This window comes from Dromiciops gliroides, chromosome 6 (genome assembly GCF_019393635.1).
Source record: "Dromiciops gliroides isolate mDroGli1 chromosome 6, mDroGli1.pri, whole genome shotgun sequence".
NCBI lineage: Eukaryota > Metazoa > Chordata > Mammalia > Microbiotheria > Microbiotheriidae > Dromiciops > Dromiciops gliroides.
The window spans coordinates 228,386,056-228,411,198 of NC_057866.1; the positions used below are offsets into that span (position 1 = coordinate 228,386,056).

General features: G+C 41.1%; 1 protein-coding gene across 7 annotated transcripts in view; it reads left to right on the forward strand.

Annotated features, from left to right (window-relative positions):
* The window catches only part of LEF1 (lymphoid enhancer binding factor 1), a 170,879-nt gene that overhangs the window by 88,725 nt on the left and 57,011 nt on the right, over positions 1 to 25,143 (forward strand). For all 7 annotated transcript variants that reach the window (XM_043973276.1, XM_043973278.1, XM_043973274.1 and 4 more), the window contains exon 4: positions 23,481 to 23,613. In XM_043973276.1, the coding sequence (XP_043829211.1) occupies positions 23,481 to 23,613 (133 nt within the window). The remainder of the gene's footprint in view (positions 1 to 23,480; positions 23,614 to 25,143) is intronic.

Sequence of the window (25,143 nt, forward strand, 5' to 3'; positions counted from 1 at the left end):
CCTCAGATCTAATGCAATCCTGTAAGCATTTCTTGTGTCTACTAAGTACAAGGCTCTGTCTTGGACCCTGCTGAGACAGTCTTCTGGATTAGGGTATGAAAAAATGTATATATGTACATCTAGGCACATGTATATGTTTTACCTTTGTGTGTATGCAGTATATATGCATGTAATATAGTGCTCTCTTTCTCTTTAAATGTATGTGTGTGTGTAGAGACACGTGATTACTTGAAGAGAAAGAGAACATGAACACTCAGAATGGCATATTAGAGTGCTGAACTTGAGCTTGGAGTTTAGAAGACTCTGCTTCTTAGATTTACCAGCTTCTCTCATTCTCACTTTCCTCATCTGTTTAAAAAAAAAAGAATCGAATGTATTGGATCATATGGTCTTCTAAGGTCCATTTCAGCTTTAAATCTCTTATCCTCTGAACAGGAAGACAGAGGAGGGAGTGAATGGGGAAGGATTTCCTAGAGAAAATTACTCATGAGGTGAGCCTTGAGGGAGGCCATGGGATCCTAAGAGGCAAAAGTGAGAGGCTATCCCAAGCATTACAGATAGCTGTACAAAGGTCTGGAAGTGGTCAGTAGAATTCCAAGTTTGAATCCCATCAGGGAGGATTGTTGCGCTGGAATGTATGGTATTTAAAGAAAATAGTGTGGAATAGGCCTGCAGAGGCTGGAACCAGACTGGGAAGGAGTTTAATTAATGCCTAGGTGAAGAATGTTCCTTGCTTCTTCTTAGAAGGGGGCAAATGAACAGGTTGGTTTTATTGGGTTTCCAAAGAGAACAAAAAACCATTTCATGGACTTGGTTTAATGGGACACTCATGATAAACGTGTACAGAAGGACTACTATGCAGGTATGGCCAACGTGTATTTCAGAGGATGAAGAGGTAGAGACATTTTCTGAAGGCTTTGTCCTACAAATCAAGTGACCCTGTGCTTTAAAGTATTTGATAACTTAATGCAAAGGTGAGCATGGGATGGTTGTTGTTCAGTCTGACTCTTTGTGACCCCATTTAGGGTTTTCTTGGCAGCTCATTTTGTTTGTTTGTTTTTTTGGTGACACAATTGGGGTTAAGTGACTTGCCCAGGGTCACACAGCTAGTAAGTGTTAAGTGTCTGAGGCTGGATTTGAACTCAGGTCCTCCTGAATCCAGGGCCGGTGCTTTATCCACTGCGCCACCTAGCTGCCCCCTTGGCAGCTCATTTTACAGCTGAGGAAACAGAGTTAAGTGACTTGCCCAGGGCAACAAGCTAGCAAGCATCTGAGGCCAGATGAGTCTTCCTGACTTGGGACAGGAACTGTATACACTGTGCCACCTAATTGCGCTAATTGTTGCCCCCTTGCTGTTTTGTATTCGTATTTATTTTGTTAAATAATTTCCGATTGCATTTTCATCTCTTTGAGGCAGCACTCAGGAATTTTGTGATCTCAAGTTTAAGGCAACTTCTGCTCTAGGCAAACTTCTAAGACTGTGGGTTTCAGAGAAGGGGCTGACCTGAATAGGTAGAAGCAGTTTCTTCATCTGGGAGTTTGCTCTACCAATGAAATCACAGGTCTAATTCCTACCCTTGTAATTAAGCATTAATCATCAAAATCACCTTACTGGATCTTTGCTGCTCTGTATCCATGAGGGAGTGAACTGGATCATCTTAAAATCTCCTGCAGCTCTAAAATTGTATGATTTTGTGAACTTACTGTTGCCTGGGAATTGAGTCAATTAGGGGAATTGTTAACCTTCCAAAAAATCACCATTTGCTGATAGAAGCTAAAAATCCAGGGTAAAGTGAAAGCCACCTCCTTAGTTTTGCACTTTTAAATGATGATTTTGCATTGCTCCATGTGTTCAATTCAATTCAACAACGTATGTTCCCTGGCTGCAGGAGGCTCCTGGGCACTGCTGAGATAAAGACACAAGTGAAAGCCCCTGCCCTCAACAAGCTTCCTTTCTGGTGGAGGGAGGGGATGCCACATGTGGTAGTTAAGTGTAGCATTAGGAACATGGAGGAAGGGAAGAAGACTGCCTTCTGATTTGATCTGGGGAGACGTCATGAAGGAGAGGGAATCTAAATAATGTGTCAGTCTAATGGTGAGGTGGGAAGACCCGGGCTGCAGGGAGGTGGTTTTGGTAGCTCTGGGGAGACAGTAGGAGAGAGGGGAAAGGCTGGAATCAGGAAACAATTTAGGGTGTTACTATAGTTGCCTAAGCAAGACTCACAGGCCTTGTGAATGGAAAAGAAGAGCTAGCTGGTAGAAGTACCGATTGATGGCAAGATAATTTACATACGCTATCAGCATTTCATAGAAAAGTTGTTTTTTAAACAATCCATCAGTTGTATCTGCTGCTCTTAGCACATTCATATTGTATAACCATTTAAAAAACTTAAACAGCAGATTTTAGGTTGTTTTTGTAAGGAAAACGGTAGACTACTGTAAAAATGATTCCAGGTTTATCAGTCTAGGTTAGTTTGTTGTTTTTCTTCCCCTCCTCCCCACACCTGATTTTATGTATCTATTTCTCTGCCCCCTTTACACTCCAAGAAGCTCCTGAGTCCATAATAGTATAGGATAGATGCCTGTGAATAGCTCCTGTTGACTTCACTCTTTACAAAGTCCTTTCCTCACAATAAGCCCATGGTTCTTATTATCCCCTTTTTGAAAAATGAGATAGCTGAGGCAGAGAGAAGTTAAATAATTTCCCTTTAGTCAATCGGCTAGGAAATGTCTCAGTGACTAATAACAATTAAAAATATAATTGCCTTCAGAATGAGTCCTGCTCTACCACTGTTGTCCCCATCTCAGAGCTGTGAGCCCTGGGTACCAGAGACGATTCTGGAGATGATCCAAGACTAGGTGTGTCTTTGGGCTCCCTTTTCCTTCCTTTCACCAGCATAGAACCAAATTGGCCTCAGAGAAGAAGGAAGTGCCTTTCTTGCCCTACATTTTCTTTGCCACAGCTCAGACCTTGAAAATCCTGCTCTCCAAAAGCAGAGCTAGGAATATTTTTGGACCAAAGATTGATTGTGGGGTGAGAGGAGGGAGCAAGGAGAGCTTACTTGCCCAAGGTCACACAGCAGGGCTGAGATTGGAACTCAGGTCGTCTGACTCCAAATCGTATACTCTGTCCATTACTGTACCACGTTGGTTTATTTTATAGATGGAGAAACAGAGGCTTTGGAAAGTAAAGCAACTTGCACAGGATCCCACAGCTATCTAATGGTTTGAAGGGAATATGAAGAAGGGTTATTTTTTTTTCTGCTTGGGCACAGTTGGGGCAGCTGGGTGGTGCAGGGGATAGGTCACTGGGCTAGGAATCAGGAAGACTCATCTTCAGGTTAAAATCCAGCCTGATTACACTATCTATGTGACCCTGAGCAAATCAGTTCACCCTGTTTACCTCAATGGCAAACCCCTCCAGTATCTTTGCCAAGAAACCCCAAATGGGGTCACGAAGAGTCAGGCACAACTGAAAGGACTGATGAACAACACCAGAAAGAAGATGCAGCTAGGAGATACGGTAGGTTTTTCAGAAAAACAGATTTAGATTTGAGGTAAGAAAAAAAATTTTCCATCATTAAAAATGTGGCAAAGTGAAGTGGACTGCCCCTTACTGAGGTGTTAGCCTTTACTCGAGGTCTTAAAGTCTGGGCTGTGTGAGCACAGCCATGCTGTGGAGAAGATTCTTCTTCAGATCCAGATTGGATGAGGCAGCCTCAGAAGTCCCTTCTCCCTCTGAGAGTCTGAGGCTCAACTACAGCCCTGCAAGAGGCCTCAGGTTAGGGGAGTGTGAAGCTCCTTCCTTTCTCGTTTGTGTCTCTGTCTAGAGGCAGATCAGTCCATGTCATCATGGAGGCCCATGGACTCCCCGAGGACCAGTGCCCTTAGAGTTAGTCTGGTCTTAGACCTCTGGCCTTTTAGCCCCTTGGACCAGCCTGCCTGGCAGCATGTTTTCAGCCAAAGCCTTGAAGTATGGGAATACTAAACCAAGGTATCCGGGTGTCAGGCTCCCTCTAACCCTTTTCCATTTTTATCGCACCATGACTTTGTTTTGTAAATGGGGTGATCACCAGTGCCAGGCAGAGGGAGTAGGGGGAGAAAAGGATAGGACGAAGCTTTAACCCAGCACGGCTTGTAGTTCAAGTCACTGATTTTTAACAGAAACAAGTATACGGTATATTTTCTTAATAATATAAATAATTAAATCGGAAATATTTTTAAAGCAAAAAACAAAAAGTTTTCTACACCTCGGTAAAGTCTCAAGAAAAGGGCTGTTACGGGGCAGCTAGGTGGCACAGTGGATAGAGCACCGGCCCTGGAGTCAGGAGTACCTGAGTTCAAATCCGGCATCAGACACTTGGCTGTGTGACTCTGGGCAAGTCACTTAACAGCAATTGCCTCACTAAAAAAAAAAAAAAAAGAAAAGGGCTGTTACAAAAGAAGGGGAGAAATGAGCCAGTAGTTGGACATGAAGATATAGAGGGGCAGAAGGACAGCTAAAACAGTCAGTCAAGCAAAGGACTGTCACTCTGGGACAAAGGGAAGTCTAACCCTGAGCCCTCAGGGATTCTCATGGGCATGTAGAGTGGGACAATCCCCGTCACATAATGTCACAAAACAGCAAAAGGACCACAGTATCCATCAGGCTGCAGTCACTTACATGGCTTCTTCAGAGAAGGAAGCACTATCATCCTTGTCACATCTTTGACCCCATGCTTGGTACGGCTCTGCCTCCCATTCTCTATAGACACATAGAACCTACAGATTGGCCCTGCCAGGTGGATCTGATTTGGGGTTTGTGCCCTCTGAGCACAAACTGGGAATGGGTAGGCTCGATCTCTTTTATCAGCCCCCTATCTGGGCATGATTGGGAAGGCCAATGCAAGGGTGAGTATTCATGGCAAGCTTGGGCCTGGAGGAGTGTCACTGACCCTCCTGGTCTTATACTCATAGAAAGGATGTTGTTGGTGCTGAGCTTTTGGCACTGACAACTACATCCCCATCAAAGAATTCTCCCCCACCCCTCCTACCAATTAGCACAGGCTCATGGGCCTAAGCCTGGTTATGAATTAGGTCAAACATAAAAGACATTTGTAAATGGCCCAGTAAGAATTTTAATAACAAATTAAGATATTTTCACCCTCAATATTTGTCCTATTCTGGTCCACATTTCACCCTGATATCCTTACCACTCGTCATTGTCAGTATAAGTGCAGATAAGTTTGAGGACTGATAGCAGTTTTCAGACTAGCTCACACTTTTCACATGTCCAAGCTGCTGAGCGCTACCCTTCTAAGAACCTTGTAGATTAAGTACTGCAAGTATTATTGTCCCCATTTACAAGTGAGGAAGCTGCGGCTCAGAGAGGTCCATTTATTTGCTCGTAGTCACACAACAGCCTAGATTTGAGCCCATGTCTCCCAGACTCCAAATCTGGCTTGCTTTCTACTGCATTAAGGACAGTCTTCATTTTTTTTTTCTTCCTTCCTCCTCTTTCCACGCTCTTGAAGAAAGTACCAAATTCTTGGTAATAAGAACAACCACCAGCATTTATGGTTTGCAAAGCACTATTTGCGCCTTTCAACAAACCCAGGGAGATAATCATTGTTATTATCATCCCCATTGTATGGATGAGGAAATTGAGGGTCACAGAACTAGTAAGACTCAGAGGCAGGATTTCTGACTCCAGGACTACTTACTGCATCACCTGGCTGTTTCTGAGTAGATGCTAGTATCTCCATTTTGCTGAGGCCAAGAAAGGTTAACTGATTTGCCCAGCATCACACAGCTAGTGAGTGTCTGGGACTGGCTTTGAACACAGGCCCTCTTGGCTCCAAGTCCAACATTCTATCTACTGCAAGTCCAAAGTGTTCAGAGTATTTGTCTTTGATCACACTCGCCTGTCAGATCATGGGCTCTGTGGTCATGTCACACAAAATTGTTGCACTCTGGAGTTCGTGCCTGCCTTCCTGCTTGTTCCCACTTGCCTTTACCTCTGTTTCTGGCTCGAACATTTATACTGTTGGCTTGTTTTCAGGTGGGCCTCTCTCTGCTTAGATGCATTTGCCCTCAGTCTCCAGCTCATGTAGTCTGCTTGGCCCCACATTGTACATTTTCTGTTCTCGATGATAAAGGAACCATGCAGTGGAGTCCTTTAGTTCAACAATGGGCTGACATTTGTATGCCAAGGAAGTAAATATTCCTTTGTGAAGTTACTTCTCATGGAAGATTTAGGGCCAAGAATCAGTATCAAGCAGATGATGGTTATTGGAAGATAGATTTCTGAACTAAATTTTTGCTTGCTTCTGTGGCACCATGGGTAACAGTTCAAGCAAATTTCAATGGTAACCTTTAAAGTTGCAAGAGTTACTTTTACTGCAGCTCAAGCAATAACCTTTTCCTTGCAGGAAATTAGTTTAGACTACTTTACTGACTTTTATTTTTCCAAAGCAGAGATATAGATCTATACAACAGCAAGAATCCTCCCTCCCCCAAAGGCAAAAGAACTTGAACAAATCTTTTAGTAATCCTTTCAACTCAATTCCTGTTCATCTACAGTCACCTATCATAAAGAGAAAGAAATTGCCTTCAGGGAGTAAAATGGAAAACATTCCTGAGATCTAACCTCTGCCCTCTCCTATTCAGCCTGGGTAGTAGGATATACTGAGGGATGTTCCAGGAAAAAGTGGGAACCTAGTTTTCCTATTGTGAAAATATATTTATGAATAATTAATTTTCCCAAATGATTATGGTAAGCCTTCTCTTCTGTCCCCTTTGCACCATTGGCTCTCACTTAATAAAAGGGGCAGGGGGGCAGCTAGGTGGCGCAGTGGATAAAGCACCGGCCCTGGATTCAGGAGTTCCTGAGTTCAAATCCGGCCTCAGACACTTGACACTTACTAGCTGTGTGACCCTGGGCAAGTCACTTAACCCCCATTGCCCCGCAAAAAAAAAAACCCAACCAACCAACCAAACAAAAACAACAACAACAAAAAAAAATAATAAAAGGGGCAGGAGGCAAAAAGGCCACTACTCATTTTTTAATCTCTTTTTACTATTGTACAGTGGATGGATTCTCATAAGGAGCAGCTTAAATTCAGAGCAGTGTTAAGCTTGAGGCAGGGCATTCATCAGTTAGCTTACTGGACTTGAGGTAACTGAAAGGAGGTCACAGACCAGGGCATTCTGGAGTACACCAATGAAGGGCTCTGGAACGCCCTTTTTCTGGAATTTTCCTTTTCTATTTGAGACAGTGAAGAGAAGAAAATTTAGGGGTTTCTTGCACCATGATCTTTAGAAATTGACTCAATGACACCTACCTGGAGGAGCCAAACTATGCCTAAGGAAAACAGATTCTAGTTCTTCAGAAATATAGATACTTTCCCTTCCCCTTGCCAAATCAATGATGGAGAAAATGTGGATGTTTCGAAAGGGCACTTGTTTGCTCACATTTTCACGCTGTGTTTTTGAGCCACAGGGAAACATGGTCCTCTTGAATCTTGGTGGTGGTTGTCTTGCCATAGCACATCTCCTTTTTTGTACTATGTAAATGCATTAGGCGAGCCTTTGGAAAGGTCATTGTATCTCTCTTCCTCTTTCTTTGCCTCTCACATGACCCTTGCCACTGAAACAAATATATTCATTTCAAAAGATTTCAATTTTCATTTGACTCATTAGTGACGGTAAACTGAAGGGGAAAAAATAGTGACTTTCTCTCATGAAGAATTACTGTACTCCACCCCTATTATCAAATAAGCTACCTGCTGTCTGCTCTCCTGGTCGTGTAAGTTTCAGCTAACCAATTTCAACTTTTAAATGTAGTGACAGCCCAAGCAGAATAGGAGAATGGGAGCCTGATAAATGTTTTATGGAATTGAACTCTTTCCTTGAGGTTCATAATCATGTCCTGTTTTAGAACAAGGTCTGCAGCAGCAGCAGCTGCTACTGCTGTGGCATCATTTTCTCTCAAGAAAGAAAAACAACAATCTTACTCCAAACAACCTCTAAGAATAGGTAGTGGGCAGGAATGCAGCTGCTTGGCGAGAGGGATGGATTGATCCGTGACTGAAAATGAGTGGGGGGTTTTTTGTTTTGTTTTGAAATAACCTAAACTGATAGGCATGTTGAAACAGCCTCCAGACCTTTTGTTGGACTATGTAAATAGCACTCCATTCATGTAAAAGTACATTGAGGTTATTTAAAAATGTATTTTATAATTCAGTTATGTAATCAGGAAACAATGTATATTGTCTCTATATTATATAATTGTGCATACTATATACACATATTATGTAAAATTCACATAAACACAAATGTGTACATGTGTATTTTAAAACCCAGAGGACATACTAATTTCCTTAGAGCAGATGTATATTACATTTATACATTAACAGAAAAGGGATTAAGCTTCCTGAAAATGAGAAAATTGTTCATTTCTTAACTATAGTTTCAATCCCAGTGTTGCCAGTGGTGACTGGGATCTGAAGTTTCTCTGTTATTGTTTCTTGGTTTTCAGCTCTGGGCTTCTGATGAGTACCTGTTCAATGTAGTACTAGTAGTATCTTCTCAATACTGATTTTCCAACTCATTTGGAAAAAAAAATGCTGATGCACTCACCTGTCTCCTGTCACCTGTCAGGTGTGTTAGGAGCACATAATTAGAAAATATTCTCTCTAGGACCCAAATGCCTCACACTCATTTTAGATGCTACAGATTAACTTTCCTTAGAGTCAAATGTCACACATTCTGGGGCTCTTTGTGATACAAAGATATTAAACTGAGAACAAGTGAGGTGACTTGTTTGGATTGTTGTAATTGTCCTGTGGACCAGTCCATTTTTATTCAAAAATATGTAAACGCATTCACTTCCCTACAAGTTGGGAAGGACATTGCCCAACTCCTAGCCTTCCCTTGCTACTTCTAAAGCCTCTTCCTTTTCACACCCCAGATTACTGGTTCTCTCATTCTGGGGACCTTGGAGAGTTCTTCCAGACCTGTCTCCCTCTCCCTCCCCTGAAAAAGAATGTGGTATCATAGATAAAAGCTGGCCTTGGAGTCACAAAGGCCCAAGTTCAAATTCCTCCTCAGACACTTACTAGTTATGTGACTCAAGGTAAATGACCATCTCTCTGGGTCTCAGTTTCTTCATCTGTAAAATCAAGAGGTTGAACTCGACTTCTTAAGGACCCTCACATCTAAGATCCTGTAAGTTGGTGGGTATTTGAGGGCTGCCTGCATGAAAGCACTTCTGTAAATCTTCCAGATGCCTCATTTCCCCAAGAATGTAGGTTTGACCTAGGAAAGACTCAAAACCCTTGCAAGGCCTCCTCTTTCCCATATAATGCGGCTTGTCCAATCTCTGTCCATCTTTCAAGGCCTCCTCAAATGCCACCTCTTCCAAGAACCTATTCTTAACTTTCTACCAAAAAGTCTTGGGACTGCAGGGGAGTAACATTCCCTGTCAAAAATAAATTAGGGGGGGCAGTTAGGTGGCGCAGTGGGTAGAGCACGGGCCCTGGAGTCAGGAGTACCTGAGTTCAAATCCAGCCTCAGACCTTAACACTTATCAGCTGTGTGACCCTGGGCAAGTCACTTAACCGCAATTGCCTCACTAAAAAAAAAAAAAAACTAAATAAATGGGGGGGGGGCAGCTAGGTGGTGCACTGGCCCTGGATTCAGGAGTACCTGAGTTCAAATCCGACCTCAGACCCTTGACACTTACTAGCTGTGTGACCCTGGGCAAGTCACTTAACCCCAATTGCCTCACCCCCAAAAAAAATTTGGGGGGGGGAGCAGCTAGGTGGCGCAGTGGATAAAGCATCGGCCCTGGATTCAGGAGGACCTGAATTCAAATCTGATCTCAGACACTTGACACTTACTAGCAGTGTGACCCTGGGCAAGTGACTTAACCCTCATTGCCCCACAAAAATAAATAAATAAATAAATTAGGAATTAATCTCTCTCTCTCTCTTCTGACCTCCCATAATACTTTATACCCAGTCCAGTATTTTGCACCTTTTGTTGTTCAGTCCAACTCTTCATGACCCCATTAGGGGTTTTCTTGACAAGGATACTAGAGTGGTTTGTCATTTCTCTTATCAGCTCATTTTACAGATGAGGACACTGAGACAAATGGGGTTAAGTGACTTGTCCAGGGTCACACAGCTAGTCTAAGGCTAGATTTGAATTCTGGTCTTCCTGACTCCAGGCCCAGCATTCTATCTACTGTGCCACCTAGCTTCCCTGTTTTGTAACAGTCCAAGCCAAATAAGCATTTCTTAAGTGCCTATTGTGTGAAGGATAAAGACAAAAATGAAAAGTAGTCCTTCCTATCAAGTTGCTACTCGAGTTTTGAGTTGCACATTGTAGATGCCCAGTAATTGTCAACTGAATGAATGAATGAATTCTTTAAAGTCAGTTCAGTTGCAGAGATGCTAAATACCCAAAAGAAAACTATTTTCATGGTCTTACCAGCAGTAAGGTATGAAGTATTCCAAGGGCATTCTATTTCCTTTCTCTGGGAGTCCTGGATCCTGAGAATTGGCCTAAAACCAACTATGTAGTTGGTTATAGGCCTCTAGGAATTCTCTCACTTTGGACCTCTCTAAGTAATACAGCAACACTAGAAGTAAGTTTGTGAGTAAACATTTTTCCAGAAGAATTTCCTCCCTCCCCTCCCCTCCCCCATCTGTCCCCTCCTTTTTTCTTCTTTGGTCTAATATCTAAGGAGCTTCTTTTCCCAGTAATTATCCATTGTCCCCTAAGGTCACTCAGAACTTGTTGGACTTGTGGTCAAGAAGCCCTAGGTCTCAGTCCTACCTCTGACACTTTCTACCTGTGTGACCATAGACAAGTCACTTAATTTCACTGAACTTCTCTTTTGTTCTTTTTGCCTATGATATCAACTTTACAGGGCTATTAGGAGGCTCAACTGAGATATTAGATATAAAGTATTTTGTAAACCTTGAAATGCTATTATTATAATTATCTTCTACTTTTATTGTATTTTGACCAAGTAGTCCTCCCTTTTGAAGAGTATGTTACTCCTTGCCCAGACTTCTTTTTATTTTAAAATGTTTATTTGCTTTTTGACTTAAACCTGACAACCTTATAGACCCCAATCTCTCAAAGTGATTGTTAACAATCTTGGTTTTCCATTCAATCTTGTCTCTAAAGAGTCTAATGTAATAGAATCAAACCAGAACTGAAGTCAGAAGACATGAGTTCAAATCCTGTTTCTGTCGTTTACTACCTCCATTATCTTCAGCAGTCAGACAATTTATCTAGGCTTCAGTTTCATCATCTCTAAAAAAATGAGGAGGTTGAGAAGGCAGACAGATCGACAGACATCAGGTATAATCCAGTATCATATACCAAGAAGAGATTAAAATGAATATTTGACTTTGATATAAGAAGTCCACTCATAAAGAAATTAGAGGAACAAGGAAGAAAATGTCATTAGAAACTATGGAGGCATTTCTAACCAAACTATCTATAGAAAGGATCGCAGAAGATAAAAAGGACCATTTGGATTACATAAAATGTAAAAAGGTTTTGCACCAATGAAATGAATGCAGTTAAAATTAGAAGGGAAATAATTAGCTGGGAAAGAAATCTTTACAGAAGATTTATCTCCAAAAAGTAATATCCAAGATATTCACCAAGAAATCAAAATGTCAAAGGATGTGAACAGGCATTTTTCAAAGGAAGAAATCCTAGATATAAACAACCAAATGCTCCAAAATAATTAGAGGAATTCAAATTAAAGCAACCCTGAGCTTACATCAAAAGACGTGACTTATAAGAAGGACAAATATGACAAAAAAAGGAAAAATGGCAATTGTTGGAGGGGCTGTAGAAAACAAGGCCAACTTCTATGCCTTTAGTGAGCTATGAATTGGTCTAGGCATTTGGAAAACAGTGTAGAGTTATGCCCCACCAAATGACTGAGCTGTGTCTAGCTTTGGATTTAGCGTTAATTCCAGTAGACCCATACTCCGAGGAGGCCAAAGAAAGGGGGAAAGGACCCATAGATACAAAAAAATATATTTCTAGGAGCTTTTTGTTACACCAAAGAAGTGGAAACTAAGGAAATATATTTATTAATTGGGGGATCCCCAAACAAATTACGGTATATGAATATAGTAATGAGAAACCATAAGAAATAACGAAAGGAATGGTTTTCAGAGAAATTTGTTATAGACCTGAATGCACGAATGTAGAGTGAAGTGAACAGAACCAGGAGAACAATTTATGTAGTAACAACATTGTAAAAACAAAAAATTTAGAAAAATGAAGCATCTCTGATCCATGCAGTGACCAGCCATGATTCTTGCAGACCAATGATGAAGCATCTGCGTCTTTGCTTAAGTGATGGTGTCAAGATGTTGAATGAGAGATAGATAGTTTGGCAAGGCCATTGTGGGAATGTATTTTTCTTGACTATCTATATTTGTTACAAGGGGGCTTTTTTCTTTCTGTTTTATTCAATTTGATGAGAGGTGGTGAAAGAGTGAATAGAGCTAGCAATATAGTAGCCAAACAATAAAAAGATAAATGGAAAAATAGAAAAAAAATGAAAGTCACTAAAGTAGAAAAGAAGGAAATGTAAGAATAAGACAAGTGGAACAATTTTGAAAGTTACATGCTGAAATTACATAATTTTTTAAAAACACTGTAGAATAGACTCTCAGGTTTTTTGTTCTATTTTTTCTGGCCTACTCTGTATATATAAATGTCCATTTTAATAATGTTGAAATAATGCTGGACAAGACATCCAACAAACCTCTTCTAGCTACAAATCTATGATTCTCCTCTTGAATCCTCCCTTTCTTATCTAGGTTCTCTTTAACCCTTGCAGATACTGCCTCTCTATAAATTATATATATATATAATTTTCTTGACTCTTTTTGATGAAAAGAAAAAATAACAAATAACAACAGCTAAAAGAGGTACACAGCCTACAATACTTTTTGGTTAGAGGAGGAGAGAAGGTTGTTAAGAAACCATAGGAATAACATGACGTTGTAACTTGAGACTTGTCCCCCTTCCCCTCTATCAGCAGACTATCCTTAGAAGAACCACCATCTCCATTATCTTCATTCCCCACCACTCTTACCTATCCCTTCCCTCCTTGGCTTCCTTTCTCTGCTATGCTCCCTGCCATAGTAGCATGAAGCCATCCCTTACACTCTCAGTAATTAATAAATGGCAAGATTCTAAGACTCTTGAGAGTTCCCTTTGTTAAACACACATGACCTAAAAAAGAAAACCTTGGAAGGCTGCGTATCATTTTGTGACTTAGGGATTATACTTTAAAAGTCAATCCTCCAATCCCCATCATTAAAGCTATAGTTTGCCTTTCACTGTCCATCTCAAAATTAGGGGATGCCAATTCTGTCCAGTTACACAGTCTTTTGTAAATTCTATTAGCTCTGACCTTAGAATTGACCTGGAACTCATTCTAATCATAATTCTCCCTATTTTCTTAGATGTTGGAAGGAGGGAGACAATGGAGATGTTCTAATTCATCCTCTTTATTCATTTCTCTCTGAACTGCAATTCTTGTCAACTTTGATTATATATGAATATAAGCAATCCTGAAGTCATACCCTCTGGTTAGAAAAGAAAAGGGAAAACACATACAAAACTCACCCTTAGAGTTTTCTGGTGTGAGTAGGATTAATCCCATGGATAATTACAATACTAAGTGATAACATTTTGTATATCATCTGCATCTTTTTAAACAAGTATAGTTGGCATTCACAATAACAAGAAGGAAGACACATTATTTAGCTTTCTCTTAATCTGAGGTTTTTGTCTTCATTATTATATTGTGAGTTTTTCTCCCTACTCTCAGAAGACAATGTATAACAAGCTTTCATATATATGAAACTGGCAATGATTTCCAATGTTCATTTTGGATTTTCTTCTTCTCAGATATTCAGAAGAAGGTTGTTGAGAAATGACACAACCAATTCTGTTCAGACAATCTCACCCCATTCCCAGATTGAACAGGAATTATGATGTCCTGATTACGGGACAGAATATTGCAGCTGGGTGGTGAAATAGAACACTGTCCTTGGAGTCAGAAAGAACTGAATTGAATCTTGCCTCAGAAATTTGCTAGCTGTGTGACTCTGGGAAAATCACTTAATCTGGTTTGCTTTGGTTACCTCATCTGTAATCTGCAGAGTTGTTGTGAGGATCAAATGACGTAACGTGTCATACACTTTTCAAAACTCAAAGTGTGAGTGGATAGAGCACCGGCCCTGGAGTCAGGAGTACCTGAGTTCAAATCCGGCCTCAGACACTTAACACTTACTAGCTGTGTGACCCTGGGCAAGTCACTTAACCCCAATTGCCTCACCAAAAAAAAAAAAAAAAACCCTCAAAGTGCGGAGCAGCTAGGTAGCACAGTGGATAGAGCACCAGCCCTGGAGTCAGGAGGACCTCGGTTCAAATCTGGCCTCAGAGGCTTGACACTTACTAGCTGTGTAACCCTGGGCAAGTCACTTAACCCCAATTGCCTCGCCAAAAAAACAAAACAAAACAAAACTCAAAGTGTTGTATAAATTTGAACTGCTATTGTTATCAGATATGGTTACTATATGAGATGTTTTTACTAAATTATTTTTGTTGTTGTTAAAAAGGGAGGGTTCAGTCTGGGGTGAAGGGGGAGTAATTTTTCCCCCTAGAAATAACTGTGAGGTAAAGACAGAGGGAAAACATGAACCAAAGTGCTCTTTCAGTTACATATCAGGCATTTTTAGGAACTTAAGTGAATTAGTAATTTGTTGCATAACAGTTACCAACCTGTGATGGGATTTCTTCATCAGGAGTTTCCAACCCCCATTGGTATGCTGGTAACTGTTTAACAACTGGATACCCCTCCAAAAGAAATTCATGGCACACTTTTAAGTTTAATATGCATTAAAAACATTTTCTCCATCACCATCTTAAATCTGGACTATCAACAAACAGCAAAATTACCTCTGATTTGTATGTGACATTTGTGAATTTCCAAGCTGTAAATGAAAATTTAATAATCCTAATTGCCTCTAGAAGATCCCTGATGACACCTGATCATGGATCCAGACCAAAACCAAAACTTACTTGGTCAATTCTTCTCCATAACAAAGCACAGTCAGGAAAGAACCCCCAAGCACTCTTCAATAGGGGTTTGGGCTCTTCCTTCTTGGTAATAATCAATAATAAGATTTCATTGATATAACACTTAAAGTTCACAGAACTCTCAAATCCCATCACCTCATTTGATCTTCAGAACAACTCTGTGAGGCTGGTGATAATAACAATTCTTGTTAGCTTTTATGTAGCACATTAAGGTTGGTAAAGCACTCTACAAATATGATCTCATTTGATCCTTACAACCACCATGGGAGATGGTCATATTATTATCCCCATTCTACAGATGAGGAAAATGAAGCAGACAAAAAAAGTAAGTTACTCAGGGTGTCCTTTCATATCCTATCTTTCCTGACCGTGCTTTGTTATGGAGAAGAATTGACCAAGTAGATTTCCATTTTGGTCTGGATCCATGATTGGGTGTCATCAGGGATCTGCTAGAGACGGTGGGATTATTAAATTTTCATTTATAGCTTGGAAATCCACAAATGTCACACAGCTAGGATGTGTTTGAGGCTGGATCTGAACTCGGGTCATCTTGACTGCAGACTCACCACTCTACACACTATGCCACCTTACAGTTTTATACATGGAGTAACTGGGAAGACGGTGGTATCCTTGGCAGTAGTAGGGAAGCTAGCAAGAAGTGAGGGTTTGAGGGAAAAACCGAGTTCAGTTCTGACCATTCTGAACTAAAATTATGTTAGGCATCCCTGGTAGTACATATTTGACATTCAAAATACTCAAATGGATCTGTGATCTTATTGATTCAAGTGTTTTCTCCAATGATGCAAATGGGATCTCATTCATTCCTGTGCATCGATGTGCATGTCTAGCCCATGTCATGCCCAAAGTTCACTTTCTTTGGTTTTTCTTGATATCATAACAGCACCCCTAGTAGTAGATCACTCTAGCTGTTCACCTGCCATCTCTTTATCTTGCCATATGTCTCCCCTATCTTCTCTTCCTGTTTTATGGTTCCTTGATAGCATCTTTTACTTCTATTCTTCCCATTTCCTGATTGCCTTGCATCCTGTTCTTTTCTTCTCCGTTGGGATAATAATCTTGAGTTCTTTGGAGACAAGAGTGTTCCATGTCTTGCTGCCACATAGCAACACCAATGAAATGATAGTATTAAAAAGATGACTCTTTTCTTTCATAGGAAGTTGGAGTCAATAAGGGAACTTTGCATTTTCCTGAAAGCACTTCTCCCTGTTCTCCTTTTCAGCACTGAGTTCCTTGTCCATCTGTGGCTGTTTCAGACATACATACTATTGGATGAGTTCTGCAAAGTGCTAAATGCATGTTGGAATCTGGAAATAGTGTTCTTCATCCTCTTGGTCCTTGGATGGACAGGTCCAATTCCTCTGTATGATTATAGATCTCTTCTAGGATTACCTTCAGTGTTCTCTAGCTTGACGTAATCAGCATAATGTCATCTACAAACAGGAGCATCTGAAGGACCTCACCATCCACAGAAAATCACTCCTTGACCAGAACTGGGTCTCTTCCATCACAGCGAATGAACTTTGGCAAACGTAAATTTCGTAGGTTTATACCTCAACCCAAGTTCCTTATCAGGGTGTCATTGAACAGTTATTTCTGCTGTTCCATTGGAAGATACCTAGGTGGTAAGCCAGGGTGACAGGGAGGATGGTGGTACCATAATAGGGAAATTAAATGAACATTTCTAAGGGAAAGATAACGAGTTCAGTTTTGGATGTGTCGCATTTAAAATGTCTATGGGGCATCCAATGGAAGATGTTTAATAGATGGTTTGAGATATGGGATTAGAGGTCAGCAGGGAACTGGGGGCAGGATAGGTAGATTTGAGAATCAGCAGCAGATGCTCACAAAATAGAGATGATCACTGAATCTAGGGGAGCTGAGTGTAGAGGGAGAAGAGAAGAAGGCCCAGGATGAAGCCTGGGGGAACAAGCTCCTCTTCTCATCTTCAGCCAGAGTGGAGGAACAGATGGGCTCTGTGGGAAAATATTAACTACTGAGCGGGCCTTTGTGACAGCAGAGGGAGATTGGATCGATTGTACCCTCAGAGATGCTGAGAGTGTCCGTTGACTTTGCCCACACATACCTGGCAGGGCCTAGAGCCCACCTGAGGAATCAGTGCTGGTAAGAAGAAAATGTGTTCCAGTTGTCTTTTTTTTTTTTTTTAGTGAGGCAATTGGGGTTAAGTGACTTGCCCAGGGTCACACAGTTAGTAAGTGTTAACTGTCTGAGGCCGGATTTGAACTCAGGTACTCCTGACTCCAGGGCCAGTGCTCTCTCCACTGCGCCACCTAGCTGCCCCTTCCAGTTGTCTTTTGATGGTGCTAGGCTGTAGACACTTGTACCATTGGCTAAATTATAGCACTGACCTGTTAAGCTGGTGGGCTCCCTCAAATACTGGGCATCAGTGTAGCAGAATAGAAAAAGACGAGGAAGTTTGGCATCAGGAGTCTGAAGTTCAAGTCTGATCTCTGATGTTTATTAGCTGTTTGGCCAAGAATCACAGAGTTATTTAGTCTTTCTGAGCCTCAGTTTCACCAGATGGCAAAATGGTGATCATGCTTATTCATTCAGCAAGCATTTTCAAGTGACTACCTTGTATTGGGCACTGCGTTAATGTGCTGAGCATACAAAAACTAAAAACAAGACTTCAAAGAGTTTATCATCTTGGGGATGTGGGGAAAGACAGTATGCACAAAAAGTACTTGGGGGAACATTAGTAAATGAGGGGATCAGGTTGAGCTTCTTATAGGAAGTAGGCTTAAATTGAGCTTTGAAAGAAGGTTGGGTTTCTCAGAGGTAGATGTAAGGACTAAGTCCATTCTGGGCATGGGCATGGAGGCAAGAAGTATAGTGTTCTCTAAGAGAAACAGACAATAGACTAGTAGGACTGGGGCCAGAGTAGGTGTATATTAAGAAGAGGGATCTAGGGGGCAGCTAGGTGGCGCAGTGCATAAAGCACTGGCCCTGGATTCAGGAAGACCTGAATTCAAATCCGGCCTCAGACACTTGACACTAGCTATGTGACTCTGGGCAAGTCACTTGATCCTCATTGCCTCCCCCCCTCCCCCCCCAAAAAAAACCACAAAAGAAGAGGGATTTACTAAGAAGCAGCACAATTTTGGGGTACCTTCAGCAAGATTTCTAGCACTAAATATTCTTTGAAATTCTGTTTGATGGAAGAATTCAACAGGTCCTCTTGGTACTAGAAATTAAATCTGCGCTTCATTGTTAGATTGCTTGTGAAGCTCAAATTCAGGGAAGTGAGGGGAACACGGTATTAAATTACATGCTTTCTATTTCACGAGTACTAGACTTTTAAAGAGTTTAATAAAAAGTTAAATGCTACCATAACGATTGAGGCCAGATGGAATTTCCCAATTCAATAAGTTGGTGGAGTGTTAAAATTCCCCCGGATTCAGTTATTAACAGGATAACTATTGGTAAAATGCACAACCAATTGAAAAAGGATTTGAAACCTTTATGCACAGCCAGAGTCTACACTTTGGGTTTTAATGGAAATCTGTAGATGTGCAGAATGGGCAATAGTGACCCTTGCCAGCAGGTATCCCCACACCAACCCCCAATTACCCTATTTAACCGGCAGGTAGTCTCAGCCAGTAGGGGGCCTAAGCTTTTTTTGGCCTTTGCCAGAATTACATCCATTTTCTTAAAACTTGTACCACGATTAGTGCTATGTAAATTCTTGGAATGATGCTTTAGGAGGGTGGGGTGACTTTTAGAAGGGATGGCACCCAAGACATTGGCATCCGTTGAAGTTTGAATAATAGCCATGTAGTCCTCACAGAAACTATTTGTTTGACATGATGATTTCATCTATGATCGAGGTGATAGAGTGGATAGAACATGGGGCCTGGAGTCAGAGAAGACCCGAATTCAAATCCAGCCTCAGATACTTCCTAGCTCTGTGACCTTGGACAAGTCACCTAACCTGTTTGCCCCCATTTCCACAATGGCAAAACGAAAATAACAATAGTACCAAATTGCAGAGTTATTGTGAAGATCAAATGAGATATTTGTAAAAAGCACTTAGCATAGGGGCAGCTAGGTGGCACAGTGGATAAAGTACCGGCTCTGGATTCAGGAGGATCTGAGTTCAAATCCAGCCTTAGACACTTGACACTTACTAGCTGTGTGACCTTGGGCAAGTCACTTAATCCTCATTGCCCTACCAAAAAAGAAAAAACACCACTTAGCATGTTGCCTGGAACATAATAGATGCTGTATAAATGTTTAGTCCCTTCCCGCATCTATGATAGAACAACCCAGATGGGAGCCACCCATGTTTCTGGGAATGTTCTTCAGGAACCTTGAAAGCCCAATTAGGGTTGAGTCATAGAAGCTTAAAGTGAACATTTAGGATCATTGAGATGGAAGGACCTCAAGTCCATCTAATACAACCCTCTTGTTTTACAAAACAGAAAGCTGACACCCAGAGTAACCCCGGGACTTGTTAGAGGTCACCCAGGTTGTAAATAGAGCCAGAATGTGGACCCACATCTTAACTCCAAGTCCAGTGGACATTCAAACCGAATATTTACCTTTTTGGTCTCCTCAGTGTTTATTGCTCACTCTTTTGCAGTGTTTACTTTTTCAGGGACTTGAACCACCAGTTCCCAGGATCCATAGATAGACCACTGGGCCTAGAGATGGGAAGACCTGAATGCACATATCACCTCTGATACTTACTAGCCATGTGACCCTGGGCAAGTCACTTTACTCTGCCTGCCTCATTTTTCTCATCTGTAAAATTAAGGTCTTGATAGCCCTTAACTCCCAGGGTGGTTGTGAGGACCAAATGAGGTAATATTTGTCAAGTGCTTAGAAAACCTAAAGGCACTGTGTAAATGCCAGCTGCTGTCATCCTCCTTACCACTAGAATTGAGTGGCTCATAAAAGGTTTCTTGCCTGGAGAGCACACACCATCCAAAGTTGTGATTGCAGGAGCTGACTGTCTGAACCTGTCTTAGATGGAAAGGTGTTGCTGCGAGGGCATCTCTCCAAGCCCTTCGCTCAGTGTTTCAGGCCTCAAGGGGAGGATGCTGGTTCCTGCAGGCTCAGAACCGGTAAATGAGGAACATGGCAAGAATGGAAAGAAAAAAGGAAGGGAGGAAGGGAGGAAAGAAAGAAGGAAGCAAAGGAGCCTGAGAGGCAGGTGGGGAGAGGGGTCTGGGATGCCTGAGGACTCTTCAGTCAAGTAATAAAGAACACTTCTATATCTTCAAAGATTGTTCTAGGATTGCTACCTGAAAAATCAGGGGCATTAAATTACCTTCACAGGAAACTAAAGCTCCTTGGACTCTTCCATTTTATGAATGAGGGGGAATTAAAATAATTTCAGCCTTTCTCCCTTCTTTAGAGTCGTGAGGGGCTTTTTTCCTTCAGTAATCACTTGAAAAGTGAAGTCAAATATGAATGGGTAGAGTCAAATACTTTCTAGTAGTCTTGCCAGTGTCTTGTTCACTGTATGCATGTATATTTGTCAAATGACATTACAGCAATCTTTTTGCTAAAATAACTGCTGATCTCGGGATAAGTCCACAAATGTAGGAGCTGATTGGACTTAACTGGATGTGTTAAACATCTAAAATGTAGGCTAGAATCCACTTTATTCAGTTTATAAAAATGGCAAAGATGGATGCCAGGAGGTGAGCTAGAACCCTTAGAATTCCACTCCCACATATTATTAAGATTTCATATTGCTTTTATTATTTGGCCACAGAAATGGACATAATCCTTGTTGGCTTCAACACACCTACTAGTGCTGCTTTCTCTCTTCATCTTGCAAAATATAAGACAAGGCCAGAGCTTAAATTAAAATCCTCGGGTTCTTATCTCTTTCCCACAGGAAAGCAAATCTGTGTTGAAAACCGTAAAATTAAGAGCAGAGCAAGGATAGCATAATTTAGCGAAAATTCATGGCACTAGATTCTGAGCTATATGACTGGAGGGAGAGGTCAGACATTAAGAAGATACTGCCTGCTAATGCAAGTTCCTTAAAGGTAGTGCTCTGAAAACAAGAAAAGCATCTCTCTCTCTCTCTCTCTCTCTCTCTCTCTCTCTCTCTCTCTCTCTTTCTCTCTCTCTCTCACACACACACACACACACACACACATATGCATATACATATATAATTTTATTGCTTTTTCTTCTCTGTCTAGGTTTCATGGCTACCCAATGACATTATCATGGCCCATTGTATTACAATAACATGTGTTTTTTTTTTCCTGAATTTGAACTCTGGGCAGACTTTATTATTCTCTGAAATTCATTTGGAACATAATCCATTTTGCATCAGCATTTGGGTACCAAGATCAGTGTCGGTTTCCATTTTAATAAGGTTTTTCTCATATGAATGCCCCATTTCCACAGTCCTTATTTCCTGGTGTTTAATAGCTCATTCTGTGTATTTGGTGAACTGTATCATTAGCAATTGAAAAACACTGAAACATTTTTTTAACCTCTTCTGCATATAAATAGCTATGCTGAGGTGTATGGAGAATTATGGGGTGGCTTTGATAATGGTGCTCTCTTTCATAGATGCCAAGGGCATAACTATTGGAGTCCTGCTATTAGAGAAGAGCTGATAATTATAAAATAGGAGGGAAGAGGTACTATGCAAATTGTATTATTGTCTCAAAAATACACACACATTCTCTCTGTGTGTATCTCGAGCACGCGTGAGTGTGCGCACACACACACACACACACACACGTGGGATTTTTCCCCCCTCCCCCTCTTCATCCCCCTTGGGTAGAGGTTGTAATGATAGGTTGTAAAAGAGAATTAAGTATTACTCGGATAATTGCCCCTCTTTTTCCTCGGGGTAGTCATGCATGTTTCATCCACAGTACCTCTTAACATCACACCTAATTTGTAGAAGGCATCCAATGCAAAATTAGCGTGTGTTATGGGTACAGCTACTGTGGTACAGCCATAAACATGCTTCAGATGCATGACTCCTAAGTGTGCATCCCTATGCACAAACAGTACCTCTGACATGTATTTTAGTGATCATTTGTCTGGGAAGAAAGAGACTTCACACATAATTTACTTTGCATTACAGTGAGGCCTAAGCTACTCCAGACTAATTGTAGGGAAGGCCAGTCTGAACTAGTAAAACGTCTGAATTAAGGAATATTTTCAATAAATGAAGTTTTGTGACTTTCAACTTCACACATTTACTCAGTAATTACTCAAGAAGGATTACTAACCAGAGATCGCATCTTAGCTGTTTTAATGAATAAGACTCACTTTTAATCAGCAACCTTATTTGCATATAATATTTTAAGTGCTAAACTTCTTTAAAATAGTTTATTCCCTTAAGTAAGTCAAACATGCCCATGCAATAATGTTTACATGACTAATTCACTTTAGCAAATCTTTTCTTTGTGGTTACTCTGTAACCAAAAGAGAGCGCCTCCCAGGCAGAATTATCAGAGCCCCATTCATTGGAGCCTAAATGTTAACAGATTTCTAAAAACATGCTGCTGCCTCATTTGAACCTTCCAAATTAGGGTGGTATTTTATCAAATGATTTTCTAAAAGTAGAGAGTTCTTGGAATTCTGACAAATGAGAATGTGTTGGTGTGTAGGGTTCAAACATAGTTTGATTTAGGAGTGGACATCCATGTCCACCCTTGTCTGTGTGTTATACTGAAGAGCAAGACAAGAGACGATTGAGTTTTGTTTTGTTTTGTTTTGTTTTGTTTTGGGTTTTTTTTTGTGGGGCAATGGGGGTTAAGTGACTTGCCCAGGGTCACAGGTGGTGTTATTTTTAAGGATGGCGTTAAGGTAATTTTTAAACATTCCAAAGCACTGAAAGTGCAGTGAAAGACCATAAATAAACTCCATCACATACCTTAATTACTCTGTTAATATTGGTTATCATTTTATTATGTAATCAACAATTAAAATGTTACACATTATATAAATTTTAAATCTATTTTTATCATATATTGAACGACTGCAGTTTTCACCCTCAATTTAAGTATTTCAAGGTGCAAATGTAAGAACTCGAGCATTACTTTAGAATATTGTGAAACAATAGCAATGAACAAAATAGCGGACTTGACAGAGAGGCTGTCTTAAAAATGATTCTGATCTTTGAAAAGATGTGTCTCATGCTGTACCTCACAGGCCTTAGCAGCTCTGTTAAACAAAGGTGGGCAACACATTGTCAGACCCAAGCAGGTCATCTGATGACCTCCGCTGCTAAGGCAGTAGGTGGGGTGTGGTGATTAGTGTGAGAGGGGGAGGAAAGGATGGCAGGAATATTAACGTTTGTTTCTGTGATTACTTTGCAGTCCAACAAAGTGCCCGTGGTGCAGCCCTCCCACGCAGTCCACCCTCTCACTCCACTCATCACTTACAGCGACGAGCACTTTTCACCAGGATCCCATCCTTCCCACATCCCATCAGACGTCAACTCCAAACAAGGTGAGAGTGACCTCCTTCTGAATCTCATTCCCCACAAACCGGAGCATGGAGCAGAGCAGTCTGTGTGTCTGGCAAGCTCCCCATGGTGTCCTAGTCACATTGCCACAGCACCCTGGGTACCTTCGTCTGGATTATCTTGCAGATGATTTTGCTGCATCCCAAAGTGATGCATAAATGAAGGATGTTTGCGATAGGGCCAGAGCTATTTAGTCAATGAGAGAGAAACAAACTAAAAGACAGACAGGGAGAGAAACCACAACAACTTTGGGTTGTTTAATGCTTTATTTTTCAGGTGGAGAAACGTAAGGAAAGCAGAGGCTGAACACTTTCAGCATCACTTATTTCCTTAAACATAAACCACAATTTATGAAATGACTCCCCCAGATTTCATGCTTAGCGCCCTCTATTGTATCTGCATATCTCAGCACATACAGAGTATGGCTAAAGTAAAACAAGGAGAATCAGAAGAGAATTTTTAACACTGATTTGATTTTTCTCGACATAAATGTCTTTCTTTTATTTTATAAATGTGTGCATTAACATCTAAGAGAGTTTGCATGGTTTAAAACCCTTTCTCATCCCACCTCGCTGTTATTTTGTTGTTGTTGTTCAGTCGCTTCAGTTGTGTCTGACTTTTCATGACCCCTTTTGGGGTTTTCTTGGCAAAGATGAAGTGGTTTTCCATTTCCTGGAGAAGCCCATTTTACAGTTGAGGAAGTAAGGGAAGTGACTTGCCCAAGGTCACACGACTAATAAGCATCTGATGCCAGATTTTAACTCTGAAAGATGAGTCTTTCTGACTCCATTTCTCTATCCACTGCACCATCTAACCGTGGGAGCCGCCCACCCCGACCTGTTAGTTACTAGAACTGAACTGAAACACTCACAGAATGTATCGTATGGTTGCAGAGCTCAGAGGACCAGCTTCTTTACTTAACTCAGTGGCCTTTGGGCAAGTCACTTAGCCTCTCTGGGCTTCAGTTTCCTCATATATGAAACAAGGGTGTTGGACTAGCTGGCCTCTGAGGTCGCTGCCAAGTCTAGATTGTTAATCCAGACTGGATTTGTCTGAGGCCACAAAGGATAGTTAAATTCTGTCCTAACCAAGTCATGGATGGATGCCTGACTGCGTCTCTACTATTTTACACCAAAGTAGATAGTATAAGATAAATGAAGCCCATATTTGACTCTTTGAGTAGAGCACATTAATGGGTATCACTAAGAGAGTTGTCTGGGACACTGACAATGCTTTGCCCAGGGTCACACGGTCTGTTTGAGGTGTGCACCACCGAGAACTGGTCTGGTTTTTGAATGAACTTTCCCGAAAGCTTAGAGAACTTCTTTCTCTCCAGGCCCTCCTGCACTGGAATGTACCTAAGTGAAGGTTCTTACAGAATCATGCTCACCCTTCCCTTGACCATCTTAGACCCACTCTTCCAGGAGTGGAGGGAAACCTGATTGAATGGATGCGCGCCATTCTAAAAATGGAAATTCAAGAGTGCGGATGTGACACTCTCTTTCGTTAGTAAC